Source organism: Psammomys obesus, unplaced genomic scaffold (genome assembly GCF_907164565.1).
Source record: "Psammomys obesus unplaced genomic scaffold, mPsaObe1.curated_primary_1811, whole genome shotgun sequence".
Taxonomy (NCBI): Eukaryota; Metazoa; Chordata; class Mammalia; order Rodentia; family Muridae; genus Psammomys; species Psammomys obesus.
In genome coordinates this window covers 10684257-10703330 of record NW_026591086.1, presented here as the reverse complement: position 1 = coordinate 10703330, position 19074 = coordinate 10684257, and the positions used below count along the sequence as shown (strand labels likewise).

Sequence of the window (19074 nt, the reverse complement as noted above, 5' to 3'; positions counted from 1 at the left end):
TGTATGCTGGCAACTCTGTACACTTACCTTCCTTACCCAAATGCTGAATTACAAGTTGTATAAACATAAAAACCAATCTAGCAAAACAAACAAACACAATAATCTAGCCATTAAATGAAATCATACAGTTTACTGTACATAACTACACCTCAAAATAATAATAAGAGTAAAGAAGTACCTAGATAATCCTAGAAACGGTTGTCACACTAATTTATTTTAATGTTTCTAGAGGAGACAGTGTGCCACTAATGCTAAAAATGTTAATGCTGGGGCTAGAGAGATGGCTCAGCAGTTAACGGCACATACTGTTATATAGTGGGAATTCTGAAAATTCAGTTTATTTAAAAAAATAACAGAAATGTTATAAGAATATGTTTCTCATTTTAATCCCAGATTTGGGGATATGGAGCTGCTTCACATTAGTTATGATTTGCCTGGTGCTCTAGCAGAGGTCTGGTTTTGGCAGCTTTGGGGGATCTGATGCTCTCTTCCAGATTCTAGAGGCACCTGCACTCATGTGCACATCCCCATGAGTCATATATATGTGTGTACATATATGTATATAAAAACAAAATAAACCTTTAAAAAAAAAGTCAATCAGCAGATTATGCCACTAGATAGTACCTCCTTAGTTGCATACATCAGAAAGAAATACCAAAGAAACGGATCCCCATTCCTAAAATGTAAAGCCTGAAGGATACTGTAAGGACATCAGAATCTGAACTACACATCAGACAGTAACTTTAAATCAAGATGAAGTTCCTACATACAATTATACTATGGTTATTTGGGGAAAGGTCCTATTCTTTAGGGACTGGGGTGTTTTGTCTTGGTTTAGTTTGGTTTAAGATGGCCCAGGCTGGTCTAGAACCCCAGGAATCAAGTGATCCTGCCATCTCAGTTCCCAAGTACCTGGTACATAGTATGGGATCCAAAATGTTTTATTCTTAGAGATATATGTGCAAATACTCAGGAGAGAAGTGCCATGTTGCAATCTCAGGTTCTTCAGGAAAAAAAAAGTATGACTTTATATGTAAATATATATGTAGGAATATAAAAATATCACTACTGAGATGACGACAGTATTTATTCCTTGCCCTGCCTTTTCTCCCTACAAACTCTCCCATATACCCATCTGCTCTTCTTCAAAGTCACAATCTTTCTTCACTAGTTGTTATTCCATGCACACATGTACATACATATTCCTAAATACAGCCTGATCAGCCCACCTAACCCACTTGTGTGTGTGTTTTCAGGAATGGCCATTGCTCGTCCCCGGGGAAGGCTACCTCTCCCATTTCCAGCTTTTGCCTATAGTTCTTTGTGTAGGGTTGAGGCCTTGTGGGCTTTTCTTCAACCAGTGTGGCATGTTCTTTGGTGTAATCCTTGTTAAGCTCACATTTCAGCAGTCATGTAGGTGAGACCTTATATGTGCAGTTTCTGATATTAATAGGAGACACAATTTCACAGCAAACTCCCTGATCCTCTGTCTCTGGCTCTTACAGTCTTTATGGCCCTTCTTCCTCAGTGTTCCCTGAGCCTTAGGTATGAAGTGTCTTGTAGGTGTATCCATCGGGACTGAGCTCTGCAACTCTGCATTTTGACTGGTTGTGGTTTTCTGTAGTGGATAATGGATGAGGCCCACACTTATCTGTGGTATCAGGCTAAATGTTTATAGACTGTTGGCAGGGGTATGCTGGCTTAATAAATTAGTGGTCCGCCAATAACCATGACTTCACTAGCACTGAGTAGTTAGCTAGGTTTCCAGTATCAGACACGCTCTCCCTCCTATCAAACAGGTCTATGTCTAATTAAGTTGATGACTATGGTATGTGTGCCACTACTGCACTGTTAGGTTTACTGTGCCATGCTGGCCATTGATACGGTTCACAGGTATCACACCTAGGTAGCCCTCCTTTGGGAAGACAGCATGGTGCCTTCTGGTACTGTGAAAACTGGTCTTCAGGGAGGGGGTGGCTGCATCAGCTCCAGCTCAGAGATCTCTGGGCCCTGTTTCTGAAGTACATGGTGTCTTCAGCTGGAGACTTGCTTTCTACCTCTGAGGAAAGCAACAGAAATAGGCTCTATGTTTGGGGAGTTTTTTGGCCAACGACTCAAGAGAGGGCTTTTCTAGAGTATTGGAATTTTTGTTAAGTTGGTCTTTGGCTCTTAGATATAAGAATACAATCTTTTAAAGACAGAGCATGTGGCGTATGATGGTGGCGGCAGCACACACCTTTAATCCCAGCACTCAAGAGGCAGAAGCAGATAGCTCTGTTAGTTCGAGTTCAATGAGGTTTGTCTACAGAGCAAGTTCTAGGACAGGGCTACCCAGAGGGACCCTGTCTCGAAAAACCAAAAACCAAAATCAAAACAAAACAAAAAGAAGACAAAGCATATGTGGCAAAATGTTAAATTAGGTAAAAGCACTACAATACTACTGTTGGAACATTTTTATTAATTTGGGGTTCTGGGAGTTTTGGGGGGGAGGTTGCTTTTGTTTTAATTGGGGGGGGTTGTTTGGTTGGTTGATTGGTTTGGTTTAGTTTTTTTTTGTTTGTTTTTTGTTTTTTGTTTTAAGGCAGGATTTCTCCTTGCAGCCAAGACTATCCTGGAATTCATGCTATAGACCATGCTCTTGAACACAGAGATCCATGCCCAGCTCTTTAAAGAGTTTTAATGTCTGAAGTATTTAGATAAATTGTTTCCTTGCAGCATTAGCAAATTTAATGAATTTTACATTCTGTTAGTAACACAAGTTCCAGTATAATCCCAAGGCCTGGGCAGCATCTGAAGTTACAATTGGACGGGAGGAGGAAGTTTTGATGTTCTAACAATGTACTATCTTTAACAATAAGGTACTGTCTATTTTGAAGCAACGATTATACATGTTTTTATCAGAAAGAAATGACAAAAGTTTGAGGTAACAAAATGCTAGTTACAAGTGAATTAAAACATTACACATCAACTAAAAAAAGGGGAGGGGACTTAAAGAAACTTAAGGAAAAACAGCCTTCCTGCCAAAAAGGTAACCAATCCCTACACAAACTCACAAATATCTGTCAGAACACAAATTATTTTCCACAAAAGACAAACTAAAAAGACTAGAGGAATTTTTTTTTTCTTTCCAAGATAGTGTTTTTGTGTAGCCATGGCTGTCCCGGAACTCACTGTGTAGACCAGGCTGACTTTGAACTCAGTGCTGGGATTAAAGGCCTGAGACATAACCACCCTGCTTGGAGGAATAATTTTTTAAGTGACCTTGAACAAGTTTCCTCCTAAGACACTGTGTCCTCATCTACAAGAGCAAGGTGTCAGACTACTAGAAACTCCAAAGACACATTCTTAATGGAGTGAAAGGAAAGAGCTGTAATAAAGACGACAAACATATTGCATGCCCCATAAGGAGATGCAAAGGCATTTTTAAAGGAATTTCTAAATGAATAAAAATTATTAAAATAAAACACGTGTTTGTTCACGAAATCCTTGCTCTCTAAAAACTAGGCAGTGCTATCAAAGGAAAGTAAATCTGTTCAACTACGGTGTGTCTGAAAAGTTAATTTCAGAACATAAAAATTCTGGACCTATCTCAGGAAGCTCATCTTCCTCCTGCAGTTTTGAGGTGCTAACACTGAGGGCCTGTCTTCATGGGGCTTGTTGTTCCTTTGGTTTGCTTTTGTTCTTTTGAGACGGGTCTGCTGTAGCCTTGGCTGGCCTTAAGCTCTCTATGTAGAAACTGACCTTGAATGTCAGATCCTCTTGCCTCTCCCTTGAGTGCTGGGATTACAGGCATTCTGGGGATGGAACCTGGGACTTCTTTACACGCAAGGCAGGCATGTAAGAATGAACTCCCTCCCCAGTACCCAGTTTTTGTGCTTGACGTGGTAGAGCAGGCACAAGCACACAGCTTCAGAGGACAGTAGTGGAATTAAACCTCAGCCACCCTCTCATCTGCTACAGACCAAAGTACTTCTGTAAGCCACAAGATCGTCATCAGTTGATAACTGTTCTTAATGACAACCCCGGTGCTGCTGACAGGCCCAAGGACACACTCTAAATACCGAGAAACAAAGCAGCAGAAAGAAATCGGTACTAGAGTGTGTCCAGAAATGAAGTCCTCTATAAAGACTCCTTCCTAAACTGAAAACTCCTCACCAGGACTCACTGATCAAAACACAAACTCTCTGCAGAACGCGGGCAGGCCGACTCTGCTGGTGTCCCGAGGTCCTTCCCGCAGACGGCAGTTCGAGGGACAGCAAAGTACACTTGAAGGGCATCCCCCTAACCCAAAAGAGGCCCGAAAGCGTCGGCCCTCGGCCCCAACAGCCCCGGACTCCGCTCGGCTCGCCCGGCCACGCTCCCGCAGGCGAGGCCGGCGGCCAGGGCGCCCCGCCGAGCCTCCTGAGGACGGGGCCGGGGCGGAGCGGAGCTGCCCAGGCGCCGGCTCGCAGCCCTGGCCCGCAGCCGCTCGGCGGAGCCCCGCACTCGGGACGTGCCAGCGCCGCGGAGAGTCCCGCAGCCGTGCCGCGCCCCGGCGCCGCGCCCGCCGACCCCCCCCCCCCCCCGAGGCCGAAGCGAACAGGGCGGATTTACCTGGGCGGCGGCCCGCAGCGTCGTCTGCGGCCGGTGACTCCGCAGGACGGCCGCGGCCAACTGCCGGCCGTAGAACGCCGCCATTGCCGAGTCTGACCCGTCCCCACGGCACCGCGCAGGCGCAGACCCGCAACCGCTTCTGACGCGCACGTTGCCCCGAGACCTGGACCATCCCCCGGGCGGGGCCTCGGGTTAACCCTGACGCTGCCGGGCTGGCCTCCTTTGGCAGGCGCGGAGCAAACTTTGGCCCTCGGAACCGTCTGCCTCAGCGCCTCAGCCTCCAAGTGTGTGAACTGTGGCCACAAGGCCATCAGAACACTTTCTGGAGACCTGAAGCGCCGGCCGCTTCTGCCTTAGCTTCTCTGAGCTCTCGTGGCCTCACCTGTAGAACGGGGTTCATTCCTGAGAGCGAACGTAAGCTTTGAGCCTTTAGAATACAATAGCTTAAATTAAATAAAATAGAGCCCCCTAAATAAAATAGAGCCCCCGATACCCGAAAGATTGTCGTTTACTAGTTAGTGAAGCTGACTGCATTCTGAAAACACTAGCAAAGTGTCTCTGAAAGACAGCCAAGAGATGACTTAGTGGCCAAGAGCTGGCACTGCTGTTGCAGAGGACCTAAGCTCAGTTCCCAGCACTTATGTCAGGCAGCTCACCAAGGCCTATGCGATCTGAGACCCTCTTCTGGCCTCCCTAGGCACTTGCATCCACGTGTACGCACATACAGCAACACACACGTACAATTAAAGAAAAATAAAATACTATTACTTTTGAACTGAAAAACATTTAAGTGAGGTGACCCAGTACCCAGAAAGACATATTACATGTTCTCTCTCATTTACTTATGCTATCTTTAAATTTTTTTCTATGTGTATATTTATGTGTGAGCAAGGGCTAGCGACCAGAAAACTATAGAGGAGCCCATGAGAGGACAATATGCTTGGAGTATGGGTGTGGTAACTATGTGAGAAGGGGCAGGGAAAAGTAAGGGAAAGAGGAGAGGATCAACAAAAACTACATACAAAAATGTTATAAGGAAATATAATATAGGATGATCATACTAAAATCTGTACACCTAAGGAATCTAATCAAGGAGGAGGACTCAGGTAAGATGCTCAGTCTTCATTCAGAAAGGCAAACATGATGGAGTTCAGAAGAGGGAGAAAACAGGGAACAGGACAGGAGCCTACAACAAAGAGCCTCTAAAAGACTCTACCCTACAGGGGATCAAAGCAAATGATGATACAAAGTGAATAAAATGTAATTAATAAAATTAAATTAAAAATTAAAAAAGGCATAAGGAAACCTGTTAGTTGTATGCTAATTTTTATTTTATTTTATATGTGTTTGTTTGTTTGTTTGTTTATTATACTGAGTTGAGAGGCAGTGCAGTAGAGTTGAGTCTGTGGAATCCAGAGGCAGTTTTTACCAGGACAATTTTATAAAGACAGATTGAAGAAAGAACAAACTACGTACAGGTAAAGATAGAACGAGTCAGAGAATTAGAAGGAGCCAGAAGATTAAAGTTAATCTGAGGCCAAACAGAGCAATTCAGTGAAAAACTGAGAGAAGTCAGTTTGAATCAGTCAGCTAGGAGAAGGGTTTGAGCCAGAACGGCCGAGTTGAACGATTCAGCTAGAGTTCAGAAAAAACTAAAAAGGGTGAGCTTATTCAGCAGTAAGTCTCAAAGGCTGAAAACATTCTAGGCCTATGTTAGATTGTATGGAGGCTAGAAGGTTCCAGGACTAGGCCTAGGTTAGCAGATGGGAGGCAGTAAACCTCCAAGGCAACATTTAAACTGGGCAAATAAAAGTAACTTTAACAGTAACTCCAGTTCCAGAGGATCTGATGCCCTCTTCTGGCCTCCAAAGGCACCAGGCATGCAACTAGAACACAGACATACATGCATACTGCTATACAAATACAAGGAAAAATTTAAATATATTAAGTCCATGTGTGAAATGCTGTAATGAAACTCATTATTATGTATAGTAAATATATGCCAAATAAAATATTTTTAAATGAAAAAAAACAAAGCAAGAAAACCACCCCAGGCTGGACTCAGGAGAAATTAGGGCATTTTTTTATTAGAGTATCTAGGTGGAACACACACATACATCCTCTTAATTTCAGTTCCTGGCACTGTGATAAAACACCCTGACAAAAGCAATTTAAGACAGAAAATGGGGTATTTGGCTCACAGTTCCAGGTTACAGTCCATCACTGTGGGAGATCTAGATGACAGGAACTTGAAACAACTAGACACATTATTACACCCACAGTCAGGAGCAGAGAACCTGCCTGCACACAGCGGATCCATCACCCAGGAAACACTGCTACCCACAGCGGGTCTTCCCACAAATCAACAGGCCCTCACAGACATACCCACAAACCAGCCTAAGCTAGACCATCCCTCCTGGAGACTCCATTCCCAAGTGATTCTAAATTATGTTGGGCTTATAATGAAGACCACCCATAACAAAAGCATGTACCAGGCCCTGCCAGGCAGATGCCTGGGCTCCTGCTCCCGCTCCCAGGACCGCTGTGTTTTTTAACAGGTGGAATAAATATGAAGCCATGATTTTTATTTCCCAGCACCCACAAAAAATTGGGCACAGTGTCATATATCTGTGACGTTAGCATTTCAAGTGTTGGAGGCAGGACGATCAGAAATCCAAAGGTAATCTTTGGCAGCATATTAAGTGTCAGGTGCCAAGAGCCATTGAGTTGGGGAATTTCAATAGGCGCCTGGGCTTTCTGGAAAGTAGTCCAGTATTTTGCAAGGTCTGTACCATGATGCACTCCCATTCCAGCCTCTCACACCCCTTCTTTCTGTGCTTCTGTTATCTCTCAAAAATTCTGACGTGGTGTGAACTCACTGGGTATTTACTCACTCTGATTGGACAAACTTCCTACGGGATCTTTATGAAGATGCACTGCTGTTCTGATGAATTAATTCCCGATTATGGACTTTCTGACTTGAGCCAAACAAATTTATAAGTTAAATTGTCTTAGAACTTATAAAACAACTTTAGAAGTTTATGGCTGCAGTAAATACTTTCATGGACCTCCAGATGCCTCATTAGGAGACAGGTTTGAGACAGATTTGTGGCTTCAGATTAGCTTTCACTCAAGATAGCACCACGAATCCTGGTATATATCATAAATAAGGCAAGTTGGTTTAAACTTCCCATGAACCCAAAAAATAATGAGACTACCAAGAAATGTCTGTCTAAATTAAGTACAAACCTTGATGTCAATAAATACTATTTCCTTATACCTTGCCAGCTTATAGCTTATACTGTTGTTCTAAATTTAATTTGTATCTTGCAATGAAAGACAGATAAAATTATTGTCCTGAACTCACTATAAACTAAGAGATAGCTAGAAAATGTTAGCCAGATCAGTCCTAATTGTAAAGACTATATTCTTGTAACTTCTTGGACCCTATTAACCTTTAGGCCTTGTCAGCCTTTGCCATTTTGAACTCAGTATGAACTTATGTAATGGATACATAGATAAAAAAAAAAAATGTTTAGTTTTAATTAAAAAAAAAAAAAAAGAACATGTAGGTATCCAACTGGCTCAAGCACAACTAACGGTCTCTGGCTGGAGCTGCTCTCTAGTAAGATCTGAAGGCCTCTGAGCTGGAACTCCAGCCCACTTTGCCCATCAGGGTAAAAGCTAAGAAATGCCTTTCAGTATACTGCAGAAAGCTTTACTTCCCGTTTGCATATAAAGGACCCCGGCTACAGCTGAACCCCTTAGTGGGACCTGGAGACAACAGAAGAAACGAGGTTAGTCTACAAAGATGAGGCGCCCCCTCACTCTCAGCATGTGGGAGTGCTGACAAGAACAGCTTGTGTGGGCAGGTGCCCACAATCTGCATGGATTCCCAAACTCCTGCCTCCCCTCACTGCTCTTCCCTTCTGTGCTTTAGTGTGGGAGGCAACAGGACCTGTGGCTTTGGTGTTCACATCCGCCATTTTCCTTCCCTGCCAATTTCCCTGATCCAAGATGTCCAATGTTTTCATTTTCTCCGTGGTGGGAGGGTCTCCTGTCTCTCACAGCTGACCCACGGGCAGTTTCAGTTTGTGAGTATCCTTTCAAGGCTGGCCTGGCCTGGCCAGTTGGACCGGTTTAGCTCCAGAGGGAACCCAGGCTGTACCATCACAGGCAGGGAGGCTGCCGCTTCTCTTGGGGTATGTCCCCAAAGGGAACACTGCTCAGGAGTCAGTTCAGGGAGACCAGGATTCATCCAAGACACACAGAGAGATCTGATGCTCTCCAGGACATTTCCAGGGTAAGTGCTGCACCTCTGATAGGAGCCTCAATAGGTATCCCCCTCCTCCACTTCCCCTGACTCACCCCAAAGATATACCGCCCCAAAAAAACATGTAGCTTGAGCCTCTGATTCTCAAAAAAAACCCACTAACTTTCCTTCTAACAAAATCTGCCCCTCATACTCTGCCAGAACCAAGAACATGGACTGCCTAATGGCACAGTCGGCAGTAATATTCTACGGCTGTGCCTCTTGCTTGTGTTCTAATTTAGGAAAGGACTTTGACATTCCTTCTGGCCAAACGTTCATGGCCTTCTCAGAGTACTTTAGCTGGGGGGTAGGGGGTGGAGAGGACGGTGTCATATGTGCCTCAGCAGATTCTCTTACTCTTGTCCCTCTCTACCACTCAGCCACAGAGGACATCCTCGATGGCCCTTCCTTGTGTTCACACAGGCCCTGTTCATCCTCTGACTTCTCTGCCAATAGCCACCCCTTTGGTTACCAGCTCTGCCCTCACCTCCTCCTCTCCACCCACGAATCTCTCTCCAAAGGCTCCTTGTCCCTATCCAGGTGAGCTCTCTCAGTCACCTACTCACTGGGAAACTTGGTACAGGGAATGCAGAAGATAAAGAAAAGCAATACCCTCCTCCCAGGGAAAACCTCTCTTCTCTTTACAAGGTGGCGAACCTTGTCATACTCAGAGTATCTCCTTCCCTGCGACTGACCAGTTCCAAGGACAACCCAGACTAGGGTTATTAAGCCAGGACCCTGCCACACACATCAAAGAGGGCCAAAAGGTTACTGTGGCCTCTGAGAACCTGACAAATGCCTACCTGCTGCATGCCTGAGAAACAGAGGAGAATGTCTTTCAGGCATGCCAGCAAAATAAGGTTCACACTCATAACCCAGATACAGCCTGCTCAGGCTTCATTGCCATGCTTAACAGAGCTCTGCCGATCATGAGAGACAGATCACCAGTGTGAGGAATGAGTGGGAAAGGGTTTGCCAAAACCATTTGATTACATTTCTCTCAGGGGGAATGAAAAGGGTCATCACCTAGCCTTTTAACTCACAGGTTATGGGATATTGTGTGGGGATCTTCCAAAAGCCCTGCCCTCAGTCTTGGATAGCGGAGAGAACACACAGGAAGAGTCCAGAGAGTCAGGATGACCTGGCTGTACATTTTACAAGCTAAGCATCTCCAAGCATTAGACGAAGGCTTCAAAGACTAGACCAGAGACCCCATATTCCACTCTCTACTTTCTTAAACACGGCTTCTAAGATCTTTAATAATTGGGAAGGAGCTTGGGGGGCAGAAGAGTCAAACCTGTGATAGAAAGGGGAAAAGGGGCAGGTGAAGAAAATGGCAGTAGCAATTCCTTCCTCCTTGCTCATCTCAGGAAATCACAGATTTTCATCCAGTCACTGCCCAGTTCAGTCTAAGAAAACCAACCCAGCTTTCAGTAAAAGGACTCTTTCTTACTATCACAGTGGTCAATCAACTAGAACATCTGTGCTGGCTAATTTTATGTTAACTTGACCACAAGCTAGGGTTATCTGGAAGGAGGAAACCTCAGTTGAAAAAAATGCCTCCATATGATCGTATTTTCTTAATTAGTGATCAATGGGGGAGGGCCCAGCCCATTGTGGTGGTGCCATCCCTGGGCTAGTGGTCCTGCATTCTGTAACAAAGTAGTCTCATTGTAACTTTTTATCCTGTGATTGGTTGATATCCCTGGAAGGCCTGCTCTTTTCTTAAGGGAAACGGAGGAGGAATAGAGCTGGGGATAGGGTTTGGGAAACTGAGAGGAGGGAGGAGAAACTGGGGGCAGGATGTCATGTATGAAATGAATGAATAAATAAATAAAAAGAGAAAGAAAGGGAGGGAATAGAGAGGGAATGAGAGAGAGAGAAAGAGAGAGAGAGAGAGAGAGAGAGAGAGAGAGATTAAGGCAAGCAGGTTGAGCAAGCCATGAGAAACAAACCAGTAAGCAGCCCCCTCCATGGCCTCTGCGTCAGCTCCTGCCTCCAGGTTCCTGCTCTGCTTGAGTTCCTGCCCTCACTGCTTTTGATGATTAACTGTTATGTGCGAAGGTGAGTGAAACAAGCTCTTTCCTCCCCAAGTTGCTTTTGGTTATGGTGTTTTAGCACAGCAACAGTAACCATAATTAAGACAACAGTTCAGCTGACAGTGCCCAAGGCCACGGGGCTATTAATTAGGCTTTTCCAAGGGCCCACCATGCCCAGTTTACAAAGTGGGGACACTTGAAATGATAATGTGCTTCTTTAAGAGGGAAAGCCAGCCTTCACCCGAGAAACTCAGATAAACTCAAAAGGCGTTTTCACCTTCATCTCTGATTTTGTTTTTGGACTGTAAGAAGCTCACATTTGAATTCTGATGGGGTCCTGAGGCTGACCAAACTAGATCTAGCAACCCTAGGTGTGTCAGGGAACAGAGTGGCTTTGCTCTTAGACACTGGGGCTAATGTTTCAGCCCTGAATACCTTCTTGAGCAAAAACTTCGGGCCCCAGACCCACACCACTGATACTGATGGCAAGCTCCCCTAACCCTTTTTAGCCTGTATGCTAGACAAATATCTTTCAACTCATTCCTTTCTGGTCCTGCCTAGTTGCCTTGTCCCCTCCTCTTGGTAAGGACATCATCTCTACACTTCAGGGTCAGTTGAGTATCAAGACTCCAGAAGCATCCATGGCATTTCTGACACCAAGTGGGTTGTCCTGTAACAGCACAGAGCTGTCTGGAATCTGAAAGGTCTTCCCCATAGTCTGTATCAGAGACCCGCCCCCAATAACCCAAGTTCTCCCTGAAGAATATGGCTCCATTTCTGGGTGCTCACTGACAGCTTCCACAGTTCCTCCTAAGAACCATATCAGTTTTCTCTAAAGGCCCCAATATCCTTTAAAGCCTGAGGTGTGGAAAGCTTTTAGCCTCAATCAGATCAATTACTGCCCACCCAGGTAACTCCTTGCAATAGCCCTGTGTTGAAAGTAGTTAAATGGATCCTACAAATAGCTCAAGGACCTGGGGCTACACATGAGGTCCCAATCCAATTTATACCTTCTTGGACAATATATCCTCTGATACTTCATTTATATATTAAATCCTAAGACAAGTTTTCTCCTCAGACTGGATTTCTTCAACCAGATTACTAAATAGCTTGCCTGAACTATCTCCCCTCTGAGGGTTTGTTTTTTTTTTTTTTTCCCTTTTGAGACAGGGTTTCTCTGTGTAGCTGTGGCTGTCCTGGACTCGCTTTGTAGACACCTGCGTCTGCTCCCAAGTTCTCGATTAAAGGTGAACACTACCAATGTCAGGCCCCTCTGGGCCTTTACAAAAGTCCCTACCTCTTTGGACAGGCCCTAACCCAAACCCTGCCCTTCTTTAATTTCTCTCTGGGAACAGCCTCCTTCATTAACTAGATGAGTTGGTAAGCTGCAGCCCAAACAAACCCACTCCAGATCAAAATTCTGTTCTCACTCCTCAAAAGCTAGCTTCATGTTGATATAAGGTTTCTCCTTCAAAAGCCTCAGTCTTGTACCAAAAGGACCAGTTAATGGGATTTATACTAATTACAGTCACAAGGAGCCTTTTCAGTAACCTTAAGGATTTCATTTTGATCACAGGGACCCCAGCCAGAAAACAATGACAATGCACTTTCTTGTCATGATGGGATTTTTCAGAAACTTCATTCCCCAGTTTGGCCTTCCAGCTAAACCTCTTTACAGGGCCTTAAGGAGACTGGAAAGGGAGTGAATAGAGTAAGCCCCTAAAAATGCATGGTCCCTAGACTTCCTCAAACAGCAGAGAACTCGAAATTAACCCTAAGGCTTTGTATGATGTCTTACGTCCCTCATTGGTTCTCTGAAACTCTACATTACAGAGCCTTCCACTTACAAACTTACAAACATACGGTACAGCCTGCCAGGGGTGAGCCCCATGACCTCACTGCCAGACCGTGACTGACTCTGAGACCGTCTCCTCTGGACGTTCCCGCGACCTGACCTGCAGCAATGGACTCTACGTACAAGATTCTCTACTTCCCTGCCACAAGGCCATCTGAGTCACAGGTGGAAACAGGTTTACGTGGCAGGACACAGGCATTAGTGACCCTCCCAGAGGTCATGGGCTAGGAGTGAGACTTACTGTTTTCATCCGTGCTTTCCATGTGAAGCCATCTATAGAGAACGGGGCCTCTTCACCGCCTGTGATACTTCTATTAAACATACCTCTGAGATGTTGCCTACCCAAAGCCTCCTGGCTTCCAGATCAGATGGTCATTATTCATTGACAAACCCACCAGAAGGGCTCCGATGCTCCTCTAGATAAAACCCCCATGGGATCAACAGACCAATCAACTGGCTCAACTTCTTCTGCGGGCTACCTTGGTTTCCAATTGTACTCTCCCTCATCTGCAATACACCCCTCAAGAGATGCCACAGGCTTTAAATCAAGGCTTCACCTCACATCCTAAAGGAGCATCTCTTTTTATGGAACCCCCAAACAAGCTGTTACTCCTGGATCATCCTAATGGAAAACCCTGAACAATCGTTACCAGGTCACAGCCCTCTTAGGCTTCTGTTATAAAACACCGACAAGAACAAAGTTAGAAGAGGAAAGGGTTTATTGGTTTGTAGGTCACATTCCACTCTCAAGGAAAAAGCAAGGCAGGAACTGAAGCGGGGACCCTGGAGGCGTGGTGTTCACAGCTTGCCCGGCTACCTTTCTCATACAGCCCAGGACCACTAGCGCAGAGCTGATTCTGCCAATACTGGGCTTAGCTCTTCCATATCAACTATCAATTAAGAAAATGCCCCACAGATATGCTCACAGGACAGTGTGATGGAGGCACTTCCTCAATTGAGAGTCCCTCTTCCCAGGCATGTCTAGGTTTGGATCAAGTTGACAATAACTATGGCACCTTCCAAATTCTAACTGAGCCTTTTTCACAGGCATAAGAATTCTTCAGACCCATGATCCATTTCCAAAGCTTTACCCACCTGTTGCCAGGCCAACCCTGAAGAGCTTCTCAGACCTCCTCCCCTTCAACAACCAATCCAGTGTAGGGAGAACTGTGCCTGAGAAGACTGACAAATATATTTCAACCACAGTCATTTAAACAAGGGACTCAAATAACTACCAGTTGGAGTGTATGCTCTCACTGGGGAGAGAAAGGCTCTTCCAACCAAAGCAGAAACAGCCTCAGAGGTAACCACTGTCCTCACTGAATATATTATTCCATACTTCAGGCTCCCTTGATCCCTCCAGGCTAATTATGGTCAGGCTTTCATTTTTAATACCACTCAGGAAGTGAAGTTTTCAAAATTAACATAGCCTGACCCCCATCCCAATACCTTTGATCTTCCTGGAAGGTCAAAAAGACTAACCTAACTCTTGAAATCTCCCAGCAAGCTTACACTTGAAACTCATGGTCTTCTTGGTCCACTTTTATGATTCTGTGTATATTGCAAGCCTATAACTCCAGCCCCTTCACAGTCCTTTATGGTAAGCCCTTTCTCCAAACAGACCTCTCACTAGATCCAGAGATTCAGTATCTGTCTGTCACCAGGATAGACAAGTACACTGAGTACAGCCCAGATCAGGACAGCCATACGCCTGAATCCACCTCTTAGAGATTATTCGTCAGGTTAACAAAGGAGACTAGGTCTATCTTAAAACCCTCCCACACGGGGTTGGGAGATGGCTCAGTGGGTGAGGTGTAAGCCTGGGACACAGATTCAGATTCCTTAGCCTCCACATAAAGATCTGGGCTCAGGGGATGAGAGCGGGGTGGCAGACTGGTTAGGCTGCTGGAGAGCAGGCATGGCGGGCGCACCACAGCCTCACTGTGCTTCCGATTGTGATGAGTGTTCTGGGGCTTCGTGGGCACTGGTTTATCCCCAACGGTCCTAACGGGGTATTGTCACCATATTGGTGACCTGTTCTATTTGCTACTTCTTTTGGCTGATTGCAATTCTGGCCCAGCTCAATCCTCTTTGTACCATAGCTGAAGATGAAACCATCTGGTATCTAAAGCACCACCAGCCTTGAGGATGAAGATGTGCTCCACAGTGCACAGGCTCTGAGGTCAGAGAGAGAATCCCTTCTAGATGCAAAGTCGCCTCCACCCAGACCACCTTCCTCGATAGCCTACTTCGGGAATTACCTGTCTTACACTTGAAGACCTTGCTCGGCATACAGTATTTTTTTTTCCTTCACCTTTGTTACACTTTGATGAATGATGTGCCTACTTCGCTGACTCTGAGATGTCTGCACTCTGCTGAGAGAGAAGAGTGCTGCTGAGAAACCTGTCACTTTTGTCATGGAGCCCGCAGATTTGAATATGGCTCTTGATAGCTCACAACCTGAGAGTCAGCATCGTGTTTAAAAATTGCTACAAACCAACCAGTCTCACTAGGACATCCAGGAGTGTCTGCTCAGGAGCAGCTCTACCCAGATGTACACCAAGCTCAATTTTCAGGATGAATTTCTTACTTCTACATCTATTGGAATAAATTGTTTTTCTCCTTTCTAAGGAAAAAACAAAAAAGTCTGGGCCCAGTGGCACACATCTGTAATCCCAGCACTGAGTATAGAGGCAGGAGGATCTCGGAGCCCACTGGCCAGCCAGTTTAATGCAAATGGGTAGCTCCTACCTCAGAGAGCTCATTTCAAAAAAACTGGGGTGAAAAAGCAATCGAGGCCAACGTCCTGACATCAAACTGTGGCCTTCATATGAATGCACACGAACAGCATATGCTACACACACTCACACACACTCCTAGAGGAGGAGAAACACAGGAAAACTCCTCACACTGCCCACCGGAACAGCAGTGAGAGTCCATTTTAACAAGAGCCATCCCAAAACCACAGAGAACCAATCTTTGGGGATTAGATGGTAACACTTGACCAGAAGAATACCTCAAGACTTAGGGAAAGAAATTTGGAATCACTGTATTTGGCACAATAGGAATCTGGCTGGGTACAGTCTGCAGGAAAACACAGACCCAGGTTCTAGACAGTATGGCCAGCACTGGGGAAGGATCACGCAGGGGTGGGTCCAGCATTTACAACCAGATTCCTGAGGGACTGCTCAGAGGTATAACCAACACCTGTGACCCAACCCAGGAAGGGCCACTCACAGAAACAGCATCCTCCCTGCGCCCCATCTCAGCAGAAGTTAGAACAGCGCTTACAACCCAAGCCTAGGGAGCTTTCACCATATGGCCCGATCTGGGAAGGACTACCCACTGAAATGCCCAGCATCTGTGAGCTACACTCAGAACAGATCACAGGACCGTAACAGGCATCTAGAGCCCCAGGAAGATAGTCCTCAGAAACCTGAACAAAAAGAAAGCAGGCAGGACTGTTAACTCAATGGTTAAGAGCACTGGCTGCTCTTCCAGAGGACGTGGGTTTAATTCCCAGTACCCGCAGCAGCTCACAACTGTCTGTGAACTTTCAGATTTTGGAGATCCAATATCCTCTCTTCTGGCCTCTGTAGGCATCAGGCACACACGTGGTACCTATGTGCGGGCAAAACACCCACACACAAAAACTAAAATAACTTAAGTTTGTTTTGCTTGGTTTATTCAAGACAGGGCTTCTCTCTGTAGCCCAGGCTGTCCTGGAACTATAGATCAGATTGTCCTCTAACTAGATCCACCTGCCTCTGCCTTCCCAGTGCCAGGAATAAAAGTGTGCACCACTACCACACACCTAACAGGGTTTTTTTTTTTAAATGTAAATCACAGAAAAATTCCCAAGTTTAGGCAAAGAGATGCTCATATAGGTATAGGCTACATGTAGAACATCAAATAGACCAGACAAGAACTTATCATGGTAATATTATACTTAAAACATCAATATACATAATGAAGAGATTGATAGGAACATGGATACAAATAAGGATGATAAAATATCTTTATTTAAGGATTTGATTCTATACATAAGAAATAGAAAAAAAAAAAACCCACCAGAGTGCTTGCTACTTTTATTATTTCAACTTGATAGAAGCTAGAATCATCTGAAAGGAGGGAACTCCAAATGAGGAAGTCTCCATAAAGCTGTGCTGTAGGCAAGCCTGTGTGGGTAATTTTCTTAATTAGTGATTGATGGGGAGACTGAAGCCCATTTCGGGTGGTACCATCCCGGGGATGGTGGTCCTGGGTTCTATAAGAAAGCAGGCTGAGCAAGCCATGAGGAGCAAGCCAGTAAGCAGCACCCTCCATGGCCTCTGCATCAGCTCCTGCCTCCAGGTTCCTGCCCTATTTGAGTTCCTGTCCTGACTTCCTTCAGTGATGAATAGTGATATGGAAACACAAGTCAAATGAGCCCTTTCCTCTCCAACTTGCATTTGGTCATGGCTTTTCAGCACAGCAATAGAAACCCTGACTAGAACAACCAGAAAATACTTAGATCTGATTAACACTTTAGAGAGATGATAAAAATTAGAATATAAAAACCAGCAGCTATCTTACATATCAGTAACAAGTGTGCTGAGGAAGAAATCAGTTAAACAATCATACCCCACAATTTCCAGATGCATACACAAAAATAAAATACCTCATAAGAAACCCACCTGAAGAGAAATTTACAAACACTAAAGAAACTGAGAAACACTAGAAGATGGAAAGACTCCCATGTTCAGAGACTGGAAGAACTAACATGAAAATGGCTAACTAAGCTACTAAATCTAGCCTTCAGTGAAATCTTAATATCTTTAATATTCAATAAAATCTCTACCAAAATTCCGATGTCATTCGTCACCAAAAGAGCAATCTTAATTAAGACTCATGTGGAAGCATCAGGGAGTCCGTAAGAGTGCGTCTCTTAGCAACGTCAGAAGCTTCACAGTTAAAAGTCTCACCAACATGACTGCCGATACGTGAGCTGAACAAGGAGGATACCAATGAATGAGCCAAACTGGATGAGGAAAAGTTCACAAGACCTCAACGCTGAGGAAAGATGAGCGCAGAAAGAGGTGAGCTTCTCCAGGGAAGGGCACATCAGTTGGTTGTCTCTGCCAAATGGTCATCCCTGAAAACAAAATACATGTAGCATTATACAGACTGAACAGGCTGGCTATATTTAGGAATGTTTATGTATATACGAATACATATATGCACACAATAACAATTAGTGGAAAAAGAGGCCATGAATTTCAAGGAGAGCAGGGAGGAGCATCTAGGAGGACTTAGGAGAAAGAAAGGGAAAGAAGAAATGTAATTAAATATAATTTCAAAAAATTTAAAAATTCATATAGAAGTAAAAAAGAGCTTAGATACCCACAAGAGTCCAGAACAAAGAGAATTAACACTAGATGTATAACCATATCTGATTTCCAGATATACTACTATGAAGCCACAACAAAGCCAGAACTGTATTAATATAAAAGCAGATATGTAGATCAATGGAAAATAATAAAAAAATAAGCCCACACAACTGCAGCCACCTGATTTTGTCAAGACGCCAAAAATATATGTTGGGAGGAGGAGGAAGCCCCTTCAACATATACTAATGGCAAAACATGGAAAAGAATGAAACTTGGTCCTAATCTTTCACCATGTACAAAGGTCACCTCCAAATGGCTCAAAGTCCCGTAAGACCTGAAATTTTAAAACTTTTAGTGTCTTACTTAGGGTTTCTATTGCTGCGATGAAACACTGACCAGAAAGCAAGCTAAGGAGGAAAGGGTTATTTGTCTTACACTTCCATATCAGGAAAGGAATTCAGACAGGGCAGAAACCTGAAGGCAGGCGCTAATACAGAGGCCATGAAGGAGTGCTTTTTACTGGCTTGTTTGCCATGACTTCCTCAGCCTGGTTTCTTATAGAACCCAGGACCACCAGCCCAGGTGTGCCCCCACCATGGGCTATGTTCTCCCCCATCAGTCACTAATTAAGAAAATGTCTATAGGCTTGTCTCCAGCCTGATCTTAAATTGTCTTAAATGCAGTTTCCTCCTCTCAGGTGACTTTAGCTCTGCCAGCTTGATGTAGAACTATCCAGTACAACTGACCTTTGTCAACTTGACATACAAACACATCATTGTTAAGCCACAACCTTTCCTTTTTCACCCCCAAGATCTCACATTAAAAACAAAAATAGCTCTAGAAGTCCCATATTCTTTACAAATTAAAAAAAAACATTAAAAATTTATTCCCTTTAAGCTGGACATG

General features: G+C 44.5%; 1 protein-coding gene across 1 annotated transcript in view; it reads right to left on the bottom strand.

Annotated features, from left to right (window-relative positions):
- Sucla2 (succinate-CoA ligase ADP-forming subunit beta) overlaps window positions 1–4716 on the bottom strand; it is a 37817-nt gene extending 33101 nt beyond the window's left edge. Inside the window, exon 1 of the mRNA XM_055609806.1 lies at window positions 4594–4716. Within this exon, the coding sequence (XP_055465781.1) occupies window positions 4594–4677 (84 nt within the window). The 5' untranslated portion in view covers window positions 4678–4716. The remainder of the gene's footprint in view (window positions 1–4593) is intronic.
- Window positions 4717–19074: the final 14358 nt, after the last annotated feature.